Source organism: Nothobranchius furzeri, chromosome 16, assembly GCF_043380555.1.
Source record: "Nothobranchius furzeri strain GRZ-AD chromosome 16, NfurGRZ-RIMD1, whole genome shotgun sequence".
NCBI lineage: Eukaryota > Metazoa > Chordata > Actinopteri > Cyprinodontiformes > Nothobranchiidae > Nothobranchius > Nothobranchius furzeri.
This window is the reverse complement of record NC_091756.1, coordinates 26,507,832-26,526,031: the sequence shown is the minus strand read 5'-3', so window position 1 is coordinate 26,526,031 and position 18,200 is coordinate 26,507,832. Positions and strand designations below refer to the sequence as shown.

The 18,200-nt window shown below is 41.7% G+C and overlaps 1 protein-coding gene and 1 pseudogene across 1 annotated transcript; one reads left to right on the top strand and one right to left on the bottom strand.

Moving 5' to 3' along the window:
- Positions 1–4,427: 4,427 nt before the first annotated feature.
- On the bottom strand, positions 4,428–7,304 carry LOC139063445 (piggyBac transposable element-derived protein 4-like; annotated as a pseudogene).
- Positions 7,305–9,915: 2,611 nt separating this feature from the next.
- On the top strand, positions 9,916–16,000 carry LOC129166614 (E3 SUMO-protein ligase ZBED1-like). The gene is made up of 2 exons (XM_054749692.2): positions 9,916–12,155; positions 12,804–16,000. Exon 2 carries the CDS (start codon positions 13,012–13,014, stop codon positions 14,452–14,454), a length of 1,443 nt encoding a protein of 480 aa, XP_054605667.1. The 5' UTR covers positions 9,916–12,155; positions 12,804–13,011; the 3' UTR covers positions 14,455–16,000.
- The last annotated feature ends 2,200 nt before the right edge of the window (positions 16,001–18,200 follow it).

Here is an 18,200-nt window from a genome sequence, read left to right as displayed (position 1 = left end):
TCTGTAATCGATACAGGGTCTCAGGGAACCATCTTTTTTGCAGACGAAAAAAAAATCCTGCACCCAGTGGTGAAGTAGATGGCCTGATTAAACTGGATGCTAGAGAGTCCTTTATGTAAGTGGACATACAGAGTTGTTCAGGTTTGGACAGATTATACAACCTGCTGGATGGAAGTGTGGCGCCAGGCAGAAGGTCGATGGCGCAGTCATATGGTCTGTGAGGGGGCAGAGAAGAGGCTCGGTCCTTACTGAAGACGAGAGAGAGATCATGGTATTCTTCTGGTACTCCTGACAGATCGGGGGGAACCGGTGGATCGGGGTTAGAGGCCGGATTGGAAGGTAAAGCAGATCGAAGACAGTTAGACATACAATGAGCACTCCAAATGGTAACTTGGGACGTTTTCCAGTTAATTTGTGGATTGTGGGTGACAAGCCAGTCATGTCCTAGAACAACAGGAGAGTGTGGAGATGGAAATACAAAAAAGGAAATGCTCTCCTGATGATTACCTGATACCTGTAACGTTACGGGCAGTCTGGTGGGTGATGGTGGTAAGACTATTGCCGTCCAGGGGTGATGCTCTCAGAGGAGTAGGAAGAGAAATAGTAGGGATATTCAGCTTTCGAACGACTGTTAAGTCCAGCATATTACGCTCACAGCCTGAATCCAGTAGCGCCTTCAACATACAGCTCCCTTGATTAAACATGATTACACAGGACAGAGCACAGCGGGTTTCAGAAGCAATATTACCACCCACCAGTATTCCCGGAACTACTGGTGGGCTTGCCCTTTTAAACGCAGGGCACAATTTGCGAGTCGGTGACCAGGCTGACCGCAGTAGAGGCAGAGGTTGGAGGTGAGACGACGTTGCCTTTCCTCTGAGGTTAATTTTGTTCTGCCTATCTGCATGGGCTCGTCTCCAGATGGTGCAGTAACTGGTGGCAGAACATTTCTTGATTGGATTAGCGGTAGATGTGACACTGGAGAATTCTTAGAACGCTCTTTGAGACGCTTTTCGATTTTTAATGCCAAGGTTATAAGTGATTCGAGGTCAGGGGGTTCTTGGCATAACGCCAACTGATCCTGGAGGCGATCGTTCAATGCCTGGGTGAACGCTCCAATGAGTGAACCTTGATCTAGCGAGGAGACTGCTGCCAGTGTGCGAAATTCTATCACGAAATCAGCTACAGTCTGATTTCCCTGATGGAGGTTCCACAATCTTTTAGCTATTTCAGCTGAGGACTCAGAATGATCAAAAGTCTGGTTAAACTCGGTCAGAAACTGTCAGAAAGAACCGCGCAGAAAACTGGTGTCATGACTCCTAGCCTCGGCCCAATCTAATGCTTTGCCTCGGAGTAATCCGATAACGTATGAAATCTTTACTGAATCTAGTACAAATGCTTCGGGTGATCTGCCAAAGGCCAACTGACAGCTGAATAAAAACCCACGGCATTTGCCGAACTCACCGGAATATGTGACAGAAGGGAGTGAGTTGGGTATCCGGACGTTTATGGCTGGAGCCGGAACCGGATGTGCGGACAGAGGAGAAACAGGAGGCGACTGTGCGGAAGGTTCCGGGGAAGTTAGCTTGGCAGTGAGGGTGCGTAACATGTTGTCCATATGAAGTAACCGTTGGTGGGAGTCAGAGGATTGTTCTAGCAAGCTATGAATGGCGTGTTCGTGACGGGAGAGCGTTTCAGAAACGGCGGACGGAAAGTTAACGGATGGATTGGATTCTGCAATGATGTCAATGTTTTGGCCGGATAATTCTGTCATGGCGGGAGGAAGTCTCTTGGCCCACAACATGTAGAATCACCATACGAGAGCAAGAAGGTAAGTAAAAAGGTTTTTATTTTACTAAGTAAGGAGCAATGTGAGAGACGGGAACAGACGAGACGCAGGACTGGCAGCAGGAATCCAGGGGAAGATTCTAAAGAGGGAGACAGAGTGAATATGAGGCGTAAACAAATGGAAATGTTATCTGACAGACTGGTCTTACTGCCTCTTGGTAGTGGTAATTGCACAGAAAGGTTGCTAGGTCCGGGTGAGCTGAGGAGATCCACAGGTAAAGAGATTGTTTTGTCCAGAGGTGTAGGAACAGGAATGGACGTTGGTAGGTAAGCGGCTGAGAGCGGGCGGCCAGGGGATGAAGCAGTGTGTCAGGCAGGCTGAGATCCGGGTCTTGTTCTGGAGCTGGTGAGAGATTGTGAGGAACCTGGAGGAGAGCAGGAAAGGGCATCAAGGGGGTTTTCAGACGACAGGTTAATCAGAGCAAAAATACAAAAGTCAAGGTCGGGTCGGAGGCTAGAGCTACCCAAAATAGTAATCATCCGGCGTGGTGAAGTGTCACACTGCTCCTTAAATCCCCTGGGCCTTGATGGTGAGATCAGCTGCAGCTGGGAGCTCTCAGACACGCCCAACTGTGAAAACAAAACTCAGAAGAGATCAGGGTTACAGGCTGGCAGCTCACCACGGACCATGACACTTTCAAGGAGTCTGAGTCAATGAAGACTCTTCTGGAGTCAAACTCGAGTTCTAATAACTGGGACACATCTTCTTGGTTTGGTTTCGGCTTCTTGCACATTTCTTGTAACGGTCTGTAAAGTCTTGCTTGTATTTGCGGACTAACCCTGTCAGCTAAAATGGGGAGAAGTACAAGAGCATTTTATAGACTTATTCATAACATTGGCTATATGACTTGTGTGTCGCTAAACATTTTAAAAAATTACATGTATGTACTCACATGAAGTGGAAGCATCAGAACTGCTTGCAGGTGATAACAGCAGAGTAGATGCACCACTGGAAGAACTGCGATCAGCATCTTCACCATCAGCTTCTTTATCACTTGGAGAGAGGTCAGTGAGTCTTTTCTTTGTCTGGTGTTGGTCCTTGCTTTTTTACAGGAGTTTTAATATTTTGCAGCCTTTTTAGTAACTTTGCGTTGATGCTCTCCTGGTGACACATGCATATATTTCATGCTTACTAAACAAAACAAAAAGATTCATGGAGGAGACAAATAGACGAACTTACACGTGTTTCACGCTTGCGTCGTTATCCTTTAGCATAGGATAATATTCCATGATTATTTTAGCCATTGCAGTGATTTAGTTCTTAGAGGGGTATTGCTCCATTTGGCCTTTGCTTGCTCTCAAAAGGGACACCATACTTGTGATTGTATTTCTCACTAGTCTGCATCTCAGTTCTTTGGACGTGACACATTCATGTTCCCAGTCGACATGGGCCAAATCATAGTAACTCTTTCTGCATTGCTCCAACTCACTGTCTGTGTACACTACATATTCCGGAGGACTGGGGAGCTGCAAGGTCTTCTGCTGGCTTTTTTTAGCATCAGGACTTTGAGGCCTGGCTGTTGAAACTACCTGGGTGAAGAATATGTTTCAGGGGTCTGTGTTACAGGATGGTCTTCCTGATTTAGGGTGAGAAAAGAAAAGTTTCAAGTAATGCAAAAATAAAAGCACACTTTCTATAGATTTGCTGAAATAAATATTTTTACACAATACCTCAGGGTGAATTACTGACAACACACGCTTTCTAGTGAGAAAGTGTTCAGGCCCAGGAAACAGGTCCCTCAGATCCTCACGGCTCAAAGTTAAGAGCATGGGCTCGTCAATGCTTGCAGCTAACAAAAAGGCAAATGCCAGTTAAACACACACACACACACACACATACATGTAACATGAAATCTAACCTTTAAGCATAGATGCTGTTACGTGATCCAGCTTCTCCTTTGCTCAATCACCTGCAAAACAAATATATTTTGTTATTTGATTAGGTTTTTTGATTCCTGAATAAAACTGTATTGAGCCCACTTTAATAAATCTAATTAATATAAAAATCATAACAAAAGAAGATTTTTTTCAGGAGGAAGATTAAAGAATGTCGAGCAGACATGCTCCGCTGTTTAGCTGTAAAACGGGAAAAGGAGACTTGCTAATTTATTTAATAATTGTTCTCTAAAACTCTGCCAGGGATGCTAAGCTAACACTAGCATCGTTAGACATTCCCGCCCAAATAAAATATTCTGTTGAGCCCACTTTAATGAATCTAATTAATATAAAAATAATAACAAAAGAAGATTTTTTCAGGAGGATGATTAAGATGAATGTCTAGCAGACATGCTCCGTTGTTTAGCTGTAAAACGGGAAAAGGAGACTTGCTAATTTATTTAACCCTTACCCAACGTTTAAATTTTCTAACGTTAAAGTCATTAGAGCACAAAAAAATGCACTTAGAAAGCTTCCTTTAGAAATATTATATAATATTTCATAAGTCCCAATTTTTTTACATGAATTTCATCCTTGGCTTCAGCCCTAACAAAATATAATAAAATATGTGTGTGTTTCTCAGATTTAACCCCTTCATTGCCAGGTTTATTAGCAAAACCCGCAGTTTGAAAACTGTACAAAAAATGAAAAAATCAAATCATTTTTTGTGTGTTATGTCCAGATTAACTTTTTTGTGGGTAAGTTGTCACAGCCTTGGAGTGTCACAAATAGGCATAAAAATATTTTTTGCTCACTTTGTAGTTTTTGTGTAATGTCACATTTTCTAAAATACTCACGTTAAAGTCATTAGAGCACAAAAAAATGCACTTAGAAAGCTTCCCATAGAAATATTATATAATATTTCATAAGTCCCAATTTTTTTACATGAATTTCATCCTTGGCTTCAGCCCTAACAAAATATAATAAAATATGTGTGTGTTTCTCAGATTTAACCCCTTCATTGCTAGGTTTATTAGCAAAACCCAAAGTTTGAAAACTGTACAAAAAATGAAAAAATCAAATCATTTTTTGTGTGTTATGTCCAGATTACCTTTTTTGTGGGTAAGTTGTCACAGCCTTGGAGTGTCACAAATAGGCATAAAAATATTTTTTGCTCACTTTGTAGTTTTTGTGTAATGTCACATTTTCTAAAATACTCACGTTAAAGTCATTAGAGCACAAAAAAATGCACTTAGAAAGCTTCCCATAGAAATATTATATAATATTTCATAAGTCCCAATTTTTTTACATGAATTTCATCCTTGGCTTCAGCCCTAACAAAATATAATAAAATATGTGTGTGTTTCTCAGATTTAACCCCTTCATTGCTAGGTTTATTAGCAAAACCCAAAGTTTGAAAACTGTACAAAAAATGAAAAAATCAAATCATTTTTTGTGTGTTATGTCCAGATTACCTTTTTTGTGGGTAAGTTGTCACAGCCTTGGAGTGTCACAAATAGGCATAAAAATATTTTTTGTTCACTTTGTAGTTTTTGTGTAATGTCATATTTTCTAAAATACTCACGTTAAAGTCATTAGAGCACAAAAAAATGCACTTACAAAGATGACCAGTTGAACACTTTATTAAAGCACACGAACAAAGAAAAAGTGTGTGTGTGTGTGTGTGTGTGTGTGTGTGTGTGTGTGTGTGTGTGTGTGTGTGAGAGAGAGAGAGAGAGAGAGAGAGAGAGAGAGAGAGAGAGAGAGAGAGAGAGAGAGAAACACAGAGGGGAGTGAGCTAACAGCTGCAGGCTGAGCACACAACTGTTGAGTGCTCCTTGCACACAGCCTGTCCACATGCATGGCAAAAGCGTGCATGCACGCTCCTCTTCCCTCTGCAAAGGTGGCATCTTTTCTTTGTCTGCTCCTGGGCTGGACCTGGCTCCACTTGCTGCTGCACCTCCAACAGAGCTGCAGCGCTGCTGGACCGCGGCAAGCGAGTGCGCCTCGCCTGGGCTGGTCTCACCATGGAGGTCCCAAGCTCCTGCAAGAACAGCCTTCGACGGATGCTCCTCTTCTGTTGGTTCCAGGCCGGTTCCACAGACAGCCACAGGACCAGGGCATTGTAGGCGCTCACATCTAACATGTTGCAGAAGAGCGACATGGGCCAACGTCTGGTCTTGCGGCGGCAGCTGTATGTTGCAACGAGCTGGAATAAAAATAAATGAATAAATAAATTACATATGCAATTAGGTTGGTGAATTATAATAAAACAAAATAAAATAAATAAATTACCTTGTCCAAGTTGTCAACTGCCCCTTTGCAGCGGTTGTAATCGATGATTACGGTCGGCTTCTGCTGCGGTCCCTCCTGGATCTGAACCTGATGGTGTTTGGTGCTGAGGAGCAGAACGTTCCGCCGGCGCTTTGGAATGTAGCTCACCGCGGTGGCGGTGGAGGTGAAGCCGAACAGGGAGGACAGAACCGCTCTGCTTTTCATCTGGAGCAGCTGTGGGGGCAACTCTGGCTTGTTGCGCCTAACTGTTCCCACAAGACAGATTTTTTTTTTAGCAGCTCCTCTCCAAGAACCAGCGAGGTGAAAAAATTGTCCGTGGTGACAGTGCGGCCGCTCAGACCCTCCGTGAGTTCCAGCACCACCCGCTTCCCTTGCCCCCTTTCTGCCGGGGCGTCTCGAGTCGTCTTGCCCAGATAGGGAATAATCCCCCAGGCATAAGAAGTGGCCACATCGCACACCACCCACAGCTTGATGCCATATTTTGCCGGTTTTGAGGGCATGTACTGCTTGAAGTTGCAGCGACCTCTGAATCCGACGAGCTGTTCATCAACGCAGACATCTTCACCGGGGTTGTAGGCGAGAGGGAGCCGGGCCGCCCAGAGGTCCCACACTTCCCGCAGGGGAGCGAGCTTGTCCTGCTGCACCAACCGGCGGGCTGCCCTGGTCAAGCGGTCATCAAAGCGCAATGTTGCAGTCAGCATGTGGAACCTTCCCAAACTCATCGTGGCTCTGAATATCGGCCTCCCCGTTTCCTCCCCCCAGAGGCTGGCAGATGATTCCCCACGGGAACGGTGCACACCAGCGAGGATGAGCAACCCAAACAATGCCCGGAGTTCCACGCGGTCAACGTCTGTCCAATCGTCATATTTTCTTCTTCCCTCTATATTGGTGTATTTTATTATTACATCTAGGATTGTTGTAGTTAAAAAAAAATCGAAGCTGTCCTCAATAGTTTGGATGTAGCTGACAGCGAGGCGGGTGATCCCACAATGGCGGACTTCTGGAGCCCGAAAGGGGATCCTGGTGTCGGGTGTCGGGGACCAGGCGATCCCGCTCTTTGATTGCCACAAAGGATTGTCCCATCTCTCCTCTGCAGCAACCACCTCCTCATCTGAACCTTCTTCCATTTCTTCCCCTGAATCAGGCCCTGGGGTAAAGGCCTGATCTTCAGCCTCTTCATCCGAACAAGAGCTGTCATCCGTGGATGAGGATGAGGCTGACTCTCCCTCTTCCTCAAGCTGCTGAAACACCTCCAGGGCTTTATTCACATTGAATCTTCTTCTCATGGTTGCGGTTCAAAGAAATGAATCCTGATCTGAGTCTCATATATGTACTTTTAGTCAATTGGTGCACCTGTGTAAGCTGCCCCTACTGAATGTAAACAAAATTCGATTCTGCAGGAATTTGTTTTGAAAAACAAATGTATGCCTTTGAAGTTTTTCAGCCTTCATCTTAGCTTTCATCCATGCAAATGCTTTGTACTTATTGAAATAACATTTTGCAAAAGTAAAATTGTGAATGAGTATCTGAAATTTAGCAGAAAATCCTTTGATTTTTGATATATAGCATGCCTTTGATGAATATTCATGAAGTCAACAGAGTGTGAGAACCTGTGCCCCCCCCCTACACTCCCATGGCCCACACCTGCTCAACCACTCCAGATAATGATCACAGATCTGTCCTTTGAAGATCTGTAAAGTGCTTTGATACCTACATACACGCATGCCTGAACAATCACACACAAAGGAACACATGTCAAAATGCTATTTTGCAGAATAAGCTAATTTTGTACATTCAGTCAGGCTTATTTTTTGAAAGAACACTGAAAAAGCACAATTACCAAAAATTCAGAACACACACATGCAAACTATTGTATGGCATCTCTAAATAACACACAAACCATTTTTTTGCAAAATATGTATTATAATGGGCAGTCAGAGGTAAAGAAATACAGCTAAATCATTCAGTTTAAATGCTGGGTCAGCCATTGCCCTGCTATATATGGAGAAAGTATGCCATGTAGTGAAAAACAGTAAAAACTGCTTCTTACATTTGTGATGAGACTGTAAACACGGGCACAATCATAATTTTTTAAAATTATGCCAATATTTATGCTAATTAAAAATATATGATTTACATGAAAGTCAATGGCACAAAAAAATGCTTCAATGTGCTTAACTGTACAAAATGATTTCCACGTTTTAATAAAGTAGGTTGAATATTTTTTCAAACTTTTTTTTGTAATTCCTTCCAAAATACACATCCTCCATAAAAATTAGATAAATTGCATTAACATAGCCAAAGTTATTCACAAAAATACACGTGTCAGCACAAAAAAATGCTCTAATGTGAGGTAAGGGTTAATAATTGTTCTCTAAAACTCTGCCAGGGATGCTAAGCTAACGCTAGCATTTGTTAGCTTGCTCCATTAGACATTCCCGCCTTAATAAATATTCTGTCCGCTTGAACTGAAAACAACGATTAGGCTAAACACAGCTTATATATCACATTTTTAAATTGCTTAACTCTCTCTCTTGCTTATATATCACATTTTAAACTTGCTTACCTCTCTCTAAGTGTTCTCATATAGTTTTTTCTCGCTACTGTACCGAAGATCGCCCGCATGCAAATGAAATGGAGTTGGGTAACAACTAACACGGAACAAGAAGGGGGTGAAAATCTAAATTTTTGCTTCTACATAAAATTTAGTAATTTGTGCATTCATGATAAAAGTTAGTATATTTAAATCTCTTATTCTATTCAATATCTTGTCTTATGGATTTCATTTCAATGTCTTTTTTGGGACAGTTTTATTTTTGTTACATAGTTAGGATTAAACCCCCATCAAGTTGGTATGTTCCAAACTAGCGCGGTAGAAGTTCCACTTCCGGCTCATGGGTGAAGCAGCTAAAGAGTAGCTTTTGAACAAACTAGCATTTTATGCATTACTTTGTAGTTATACAATGGCCTGCTGGAGGTGCGTTATTTGCTTCGTTTTTGTTGCATTAACGCTGAAGTCACTTTTCAGTCACATTAATACTGCACACAGTCGCAGTCCGGATTTCCGTGTCATTTGTGGAATCGATGGATGCGCCGAGGAATACCGCGTTTTCAGCTCTTTCTACTACCATCTCAGACGGACACATTCGCAATGTTTCGCCGCTGGGAAACCTCCTACAGGTTGTCTCACAGCTTCATTCGATGCAAATCTGTTAGGAAGTGAACATTTTGGTACAGCTATTTTTGCCGACTGTACTATCGAAACAAGACAAACTGAAGCAGAAACACCAGATTTCTAACGTTGGTTGTGTTGGAGCAGGAGCGACAGAAAAGTCGGAATTTGATGGACAAAGACCAATCGGATGTTCAAACACCACGTCAGAATCAGGTAATGTACTTTGTGTGTGTGTGATTTATGAATATCTTCCAAATGAAGCTTTCTAGCACTGAAGCTTGTCTCAGATGGTTTATGCTTTACCTCAACACTTGTTTGTTGTCACTTTTCTGTCAATTTCTTACAGGCATACTGAAGTAAAATCAATGTACATCGTAATACACAAAAACAGACACACAAATACACATTTATTTATTTAAAAACATTTTAGGCGAACTTAGGCATCAAAGTGAACGTCACTATGAATATGAATATTCCACACAGAGCTCAGACATGATGTTTACTGATGCTGTTATGGTTCCTCCATATTTATTTATTTGACTTATTTGTTGAGTTGTCAGCTTTTTTCCCCCAAATTGTGTCTACTGAAGTTCATATTTGTAAAATATTGTAGGCTGAGTTACAATATTTTAAACCGATTAAACTTCTTATTTACTGGTGTATAATTGGTGTAACTTACTTACCAGTGAACCAGCAGCTTTCAACAAGCGGGTTCACTTAACTCCGGAGTCGATTCCATAAAGATTGCTTAAATTTATTAAATAATTCCTAAATTCATAGGCGTCATTTTAACCGGGGACGCCGGGGACATGTCCCCGGCAAAATTTGTGACTGGCAGCTGTGTCCCCCCCACTTTCAAAAACGCCTGCTGATGAGGATTTTTGTTTTACCAGCTCAGATCTTATACCAGGGGTCGGCAACCTATTCCCATCAAAGAGCCATTATTACCCATTTCCCACGGTAATTTTGGACGGACCTTAATAAGCAGTGACTTAAGTGAAGCAGGCAGGTCGCGCTAGAAAATTTCATTTAAAAAGACGTCATAAATGTGTTCCCCCGTCCTTTTTATTTATAAAATATGAAGTAAAAACTCACAATTTAATTTTCATTCATTTGTCATTAATATTTAGTCTACACCCGTGCGTTAAGTGGACCATCTTCCAGTAAACGCAAAGCATCCAGCCCACCTCTCCAAATGCGTAAAATGTGCATCAGCCGCTAGTTAGGCGCGCCGCGCGCACCATCAGCTGATCAGCCCAGACAAGAGCAGAGCAAATAGAGAAAGAATAGAGGATAATTGTGTCTGGATGTGGATGGAGATTACATTTTACAGCAGCCTGATCATCATTTAAATACGTAAACCATCACCTGTCTTCTAGTCCACGCTATCAGCATTATTTTAATTGGTGTGTGTGTGTGTGTGTGTGTGTGCGTGCGTGCGTGCGTGCGTGCGTGTGTGTGTGTGTGTGTGTGTGTTTTCCGCTTCAAACACTGGTCTAACCAACCAGACCAGCGTGTCCAGTAACATATTAATGTTACAATTAAACAGTTTCCCTTCATGTAGGCTAGGAACGTTTCACCTGCCGTGGCCCGACCGCTTCTGCTCCACATAAACTTTGTGTGTGATCAAATGTCTCTACGGGTCATGCGTCTCCATATTAGAGACGGGAACAAGCGCTGTTCAGCCAAAGTTTCATAATTTCATAAAAAGAACATTTTTCCAAGTGACACATCCCTCAGAGAGACCGGGTTTCCAGACTGTTTCAGTGGAAGGAAATCTTATCGCATGCGCGTGGTTCTGCGCTGCGCTGCGAACCCCTCAGATCTTCAGCTCACTGTCCATCGTGGGCGCTCCGAGCCGCGCTGAACACAGTGTCCAGTATAAAGCTCTGATGTTCTGATGGGAATATTTTACCTCCGCGATGTGCGTTAACGATTAAAATGTCAGCTCATCCATGAGCATCCGTGTGCGTCGGGGTAATTCTTTCAAACCAAGCAACATCCTTGAGTTCATCTGTCAAAATAAACAGTCAAATGGAAATATCTGTAACCTGCCGTTTAACTGTTTTGCCTTCCTGTGAAGATTGTTGCAAAGAGAAACAATTAAACTTGATTAACCCCAGAGCCACCCAGAGCGCATGCGGGAAGATTCCTCCCACTAAAGCGAGTGTTTTCCAAACCCTGTCTCTCAGAGAGACTTGTCACTTAGAAAATGTTCCCTGATGATGAAACTTTGGCTGAATAGTGCTTGTTCCTGTCTCCAATGTGGCGACACATCCAGGAGCCGTCTGAGGAGAAGCCCAGAATCTCACATCCTCTTCAGCTCATAAAGTGCCGATATGATTACTCACAAGCGTGACCGGTCAACCATCGCAGACCGGGTTGGACCTGTTCAGGTTTACGCAGACAATCTTTACATTTAGAATTGGCATACAGGTGTAAAATTAATGCAGTAAAATATAAAGCATTTTATTTAAATATCCATTCATTATTTTATAAGCACAGAGAGCCGTATCAGATGGATGGAAGAGCCGCGGGTTGCCGACCCCTGTGCTAGCCTACTTTATTGTCCCCAGCAATATTTAAACTCCACTCAAGTGTATGGTTATTGTCCCCAGCAATTCTGAAAACAAACTGACTAGGGCTGGGACGACGCGTCGACGTAATCGATTACGTCGACACGTAAAATACGTCGACGCATATAATTTGCGTCGATGCGTCATCACGTTCAAAAAACAAACATGGCAGTAGCGAGTAGTGGCAGCGTGAGCGGGGTCGACTTAAATCACTCAACCCGAACTCGCAGTTCAAAAGTATGGGACTATTTTAACAAAAAAGGAAGCGATTCAGTCGTTTGCCGGCTTTGTAAAATGGAAATGGCCTATCATAAAAGCACGACGGCTATGCACCAGCACCTCAAACGAAGGCATCCAGGAGCAGCTTCTGCAAACGAAAAAACACCGTAAGTTTTCAACTTTTTTTTTTTTTTACTAACGCTGTTTTATAACATCCAAACACCCCACGTAGCCATGCACTAACTCACACACACAAGCAGACCCACTGCTGCCACGCTGCTTAGCAGTAACATATAGCAGCAGCTGTTATCTGTTTGTTGCTATTTATTTGTGGCTCATGATGGCCAAATGAGTCGGAATGCACACGTGCTGATTATGAGAATCAGCGAGAGCTGAAAATGTGGGACGGTGCTAATTGTCCGCAGTAAAAATGTTAACAAAGACAACGTAGCACCTGCTAAATGTAGCCGTCGTGGACATTATTACAATATTGTTGAAGTGCTTGCAAAAGCAAAATGACAACGGACTCTTGATTGTCAAGTTTAATGCCTCATCCTGTTTGAACGTTATTTTTATACATCATGCTCCTCCAGCTTGTTGATCTTATAGATCTAAGTTGCACCATCTAATGACTACAAAAATGTGCAGCATTTTGTGTTAAAACCTCTTTTTTAACAAATCTTGTAGATTAAATATTTTGCAAAAACACTGAAATACAGATCTTCAAATTATTATTTTGATATTATGCTTTCTACATAAATATTTTTGTAATAATTTTAATTTATCTGTGTTGTATGTGTGATTTATGTTTTCAGGAACAAACAGAAAAGTCTGGTGGACTTCTGTCAGAGAAGAACACCCTGCACCCCCCCCAGGAGGTGGCTGTACTTACTGAGAGCGTCCTATCTATGATTCTGAAAGACATGAGGCCACTTGCTGTGGTTGAGGGTGAAGGATTCAAAGAAATGCTGACCACTTTTCAACCAGGTTACACTCTGCCTTTCTAGGCGCCATTTTACAAGCATGATGGAGAGAAAATATCAAACTTCAGTTGAGAAACTAAGGAGCGAACTAAAAAAGGCCTCATCCAAAATTTCTTTTACCACTGATGCTTGGACAAGTCTAGTCACAGAATCCTACTTAGGAGTAACTTGTCATTTCATCAATGACAATTGGGATCTTCACTCCTTCAATTTAACAACACTCCCAGTTGAAGAGCGCCGCACTGCAGAAAACCTTGCCTCCTGGGTGGAGAAGGTGGCAGAAAAATTCCACATTTCCTTGCATAATGTCCTTGCCATTGTGCTTGATAATGCAAGTAACATGGTTGCAGCTCTCCACATCCTGGAAGAGAAGTTTGGAGTGGTATCCTATCGGTGTGCTGGGCATACACTGCAACTGGTTGTAAACCATGCATTGACAGACCCCAAGATTGATAAGGCACTATCAGCTGCACGGGGCCTTGTAAAGCACATCAAGAAAAGTGAGCCAGCTGCCATCAAGCTTAAGGAGAAGCAAAAACAGATGGGTACAGCTGAGCATAAACTAATCCAGGATGTAGCTGTCAGGTGGAACAGCTCATACTACATGATTGAAGGTCTGTTGGAACAGAGATGGCCAGTAGTTGCGACGCTTTCAGATCCAGAAGTCACACCGCGTGGGAAACAGTACCTGGATCTGAAAAATGATCAGTGGATTCTTCTGGGTGAGTTGAAGGAGGTACTCAAGCCTTATGAGCAAGCCACTAATGTTCTTAGTGGACAATCTTATGTCACAGCCTCTGTTCTCCCCCCACTGCTGAAGGGTCTTCTGAAATCCACTCAAAACAAATCCTTCGATTCTGCTGCAGTGAACATTTTCCAGAACAGTGCAGAAGAGGAAATCATGTCAAGGTGGCAGCCAGAGGTATCTGCATTTCAAGAAGATGGGAAAAATGTGTCACTCATTGCTGCTGCCCTCGATCCACGTTTTCGTAAACTGAAATTTCTTTCTCCAGAGGATGCTCTGAAACTGCAAGTAAGAGTACAGAAGGATGCACTTGACCTCAAAAGGGAGCAGAGATCACAGCTTCAGCAGGCAACTGTGGGGCAGGAAGCCTCAGCAAGTCCCCCAACAAAGAAGAGGTCTGTGTTGGACACTTTGTTGGGTACAGATTCTGAGGAGGAAGATTGTAATGAAAACATTGACCAGGGTGGGGACGGGGAAAATGAGACAGTGAGGAAAGAAGTACTGTTGTACTTTGGGGAAGCACCTATTCCAAGGGATAATGACCCCCTTACATGGTGGAAGAATAATGCTACAAGATTCCCCACACTGGCTACTTTAGCCAAATCATATCTAGCTGTACCTGCCACATCAACACCCTCTGAAAGGCTTTTTTCTGTTGCTGGAAACATTGTCACCAAAAAAAGGGCAAGCCTGACTGCTGAGCATGTAGAAATGCTAACATTCCTTCTAGGGCTGTAGCGAAGCCTCGACGAAGTCGACGGCTCGATTCTAAAAATTTGTCGACGTCAGATCCGGAAGTCGACGCACCGCGCCCACTTGTTGCATCCCCCGGAGTTTGTAAATAGAGGAGGAATCTGCCCGTTTTTCCTCTAGTTCGCCCTCTTCTCCGCCTTCACTAACATCTCCGCCAAATACCGAAGACCCGGAACAACGTCCGTCCACTACTAGATTATTTTCCTGTTTTGCCCGCCTTCGTCTCCCGGCAACGGACAACAACTTCCGGGGTCAGATGCGCTGCTTCGTGTCTATCGCAGATGTAGAAAATCACCGGGAGCGCTTCTCCCTTCATAAAGGAGCTTCTTTCAGACATGAGGAGAGCTGTTTTGGTGGTAGCAGTCTCTCCTCCGTGCTGGTCTGTTTGCTGCTGGGTGTTTTTGGTTTATTTAAACTTGGTAACTTGAACTTAACGTTGGTAAAGCTACTGTTAGCATCTTCGCTAACAGCTTCTTGCGTTGGGATAAGCTGTTACGTTTTGGTTTAGAGTTCATCTTTTTTGTGGTGTAGATCTCCCTTTTATTACATTTAGAGTGTTGTGGGTTTTCGGTTTAGTGTAAAATATCACCTGAGTTTGGTTTAACCCGTAAGACCACTCGCCTCACGCACATAAGTGACCAAAACAAAGCAGCATGGAGACACTCCATCTTCTACCACCTCTCAGGCAGCAGCCTGCACTCCCAAGTTCTACACGTCATCAGAACATAACCAACCGCAACACAATAAAAGCAGTGTTATACAAAATGGAAGGCCTGTAGTGTTTATTCTCTTACAGTAACAATTAATCAATTTTTTTGAGGAATTTATTTGAGATTTTCTGGTTTTTGTTAATTGTGCAATAGAAAAATAATCATTAGATTAGTTTTCTAAATAGTCATTAGAATAGTCGACTATTCGATAAAATAATCGTCAGAATAATCGTTTTAAAAATAATCGTTTACCCCCAGCCCTAATTCCTTCACACCAATGCATAACTGCTTCATGTGATGAATATGATTGGACACACACACACACACACACACACACACACACACACACACACACACACACACAGAAACAAGAGAGAAGGCAGCAAAATGGATGTTATTTTTTTAAAGAGCACTTTTTTTGCAGAGAGCAAAGTGAATGTTATATTTTTTTTGTTCAAAGACACCATTGCTGCTGTTTATTTATTTTTTGTTGTTTTGCACAACATTTAATTTCTTGTTAAATGCTACCTCTAAAATAAGATTGTACTACTATTTTATTTTGGATTTTTTTTTTATTAAAACAACAATGCATAACTACTTCATGTGATGAACAAAAGAAAAGGCAAAATTGATTTTATTTTGAAAATGAACAACACTTTTTTGCAGAAAGCGAAGTGAATGTTAGATTTTGTTTGTTAAAAGACGCCATTGCTGCTATTTATATATTTTTTGTTATAAAATTTCCTTGATTTATATGAATATTTTGCACAACATTTAAGTTTTTGTTAAATGTTATCTCTAACATAAGATTGTACTACTATTGCAACAACTTTATTTTAGAATTTATTTTATTAAAATGTGTTCAAATGAAGAAATTTGCGTTTATTTCATTGAGATACATAAATTAGTAATAATCAAACTTTTATACAAGTCAAATAATTGGGAAATAATCAATAATTTAATCTAATCAAAATATAATCAAATTAACAAATTAATCGTTAGATTAATCGATGCATCGAAAAAATAATCGCTAGATTAATCGATTACAAAAATAATCGTTTTGCCCAGCCCTAAAACTGACGCCCTTGCCTAAATTGTTTACAAAATGTGCAGCTTGACTAGATATGCCTCATCGTATTAATTTTGTAATTGCAAATAAATACAACCAACTGTTGTAATATTTGTTTTGCTTTGTTTAGTTACTGATAGAATTGGAAACACGTTCAGGGTGAGTTACTTTTCTTACACAATTGTCTTTCTTTGGTCCTGTAGGGCGTAAGAGAACCTGTTGCTCTCGCCAGATGTGCAGCTGCATTTACTATTGGTGTGCGGGAGCAATGCCACCTATCACAGGTACTGCCTCATCTAATAATACCCCCTATTTTTGTGTCATTGTTCATTTGGAAAAAAAGGGGATAATTTTAAAGTGTAGTTCACTGGAGTGAAAAGATATTTTAACCTTAACAAGTTTTTTCATTACTATTTTACTATAAATAAATAATACTGAAAAAAGTTAACAATTCAATGCATTGTATTTATATAGCGCCAAATCACGACAAGAGTCGTCTCAGGGCACTTCACACAGTAAACAGTTAGATATGCCACTCAGTAAAAAGTTTCCTATATAAGGAACCCGGCAGGTTGCATCGAGTCACTGACTTGTGTCAAGTGTCTTTACAGCAATCCTCATACTAAGCAAGCATGTAGCGACAGTGGAGAGGAAAACTCCCTTTTAACAGGAAGAATCCTCCAGAGGATCCTGGCTCAGTGTAAGCAGCCATCCTCCATGACTCACTGGGGATGGAGAAGACAAGAACACACACACACACACACCCTGCATAGTCACATACTCACACAAGCACACCCACACGCACACACACACACACACACACACACACACACACACACCCTGCATAGGTACACACACCACATTTACTAAATAGTGTTTCTGAGGCTGCTCATCCTCTATGTGCAGCTATTAACCTACAGGACCCAGCAACACAGATGCATTTTAACCCGGTTTCACCTGAGGAGATCATCATTTCCATGTATGCCTGTAGAGTTAAAAAGGGAGAATCTAGAGTTCTTGCAATGAAAAACAAGTCTTTCTACTACATCCCTCTGATTGAAAGTTTGAAACAGCTACTATCCAATTCAAGACTATTTGACATGTTCAGTGCTGCACCTCAAAGTTGCTCCAAGGCCAATTTTTTGAATGACATTAATGATGGAATTATTTTCAAAACCCACCCACTGTTTTCTAAGAAGAACTCTGCTTTAAAACTTCTATTGTATTCTGATGAGGTAAAAATGTGTAACCCCCTAGGGTCACGTGCAGGTGTAAATAAATTATTAATGTTTTATTACACATTAGGCAACATCGACCCTAAGTTTAGATCAAAGCTGGCTTCAATCAGACTTATTGGAATCGCAAAGTCTAAGGACATATATGAGTGTGGGGTAAACATTATACTGCAGAGAATTGATGAGGACTTGAAGTTGCTGTGTGACGGTGTTATGATTAACACTGTGAATGGGGAGTTTTATTTAAATGGAGCAGTTCTTGCTGTGTGTGGAGACACTCTTGCCCAGCATGAGCTTGCAGGATTTAAGGAAGTAGTTGGTTTTGCATATAGCAAATGCCGCCATTGTGAGTGTACTTTTGATGAAATGCAAGCAAATTTCAATGAACAGAGTTTCACCAGACAGACATTGGACGGACACATAAGACAGTGCAAAGAAATTGATAGGGCAACTACTGAATTCTTAAAATCCTCGCTTAAAACGACTTTTGGCATAAATAGACAAAGCAAGTTAGTTGATTTCCCTGGTTTTAATCTCATAGAGTAAATGCCACAGGGTATTATGCATATAATTCTTGAAGGATTGGCACCAATGGAAATTAAGTGTGTGTTGAAATATCTTGTTTTATCTGGAAATTTAGAGTTGGACATTTTTAATTCTGCCATGCAGACTTTTCCTTTTTCATCAACAGACATACGTGACAAGCCTTCACCAATT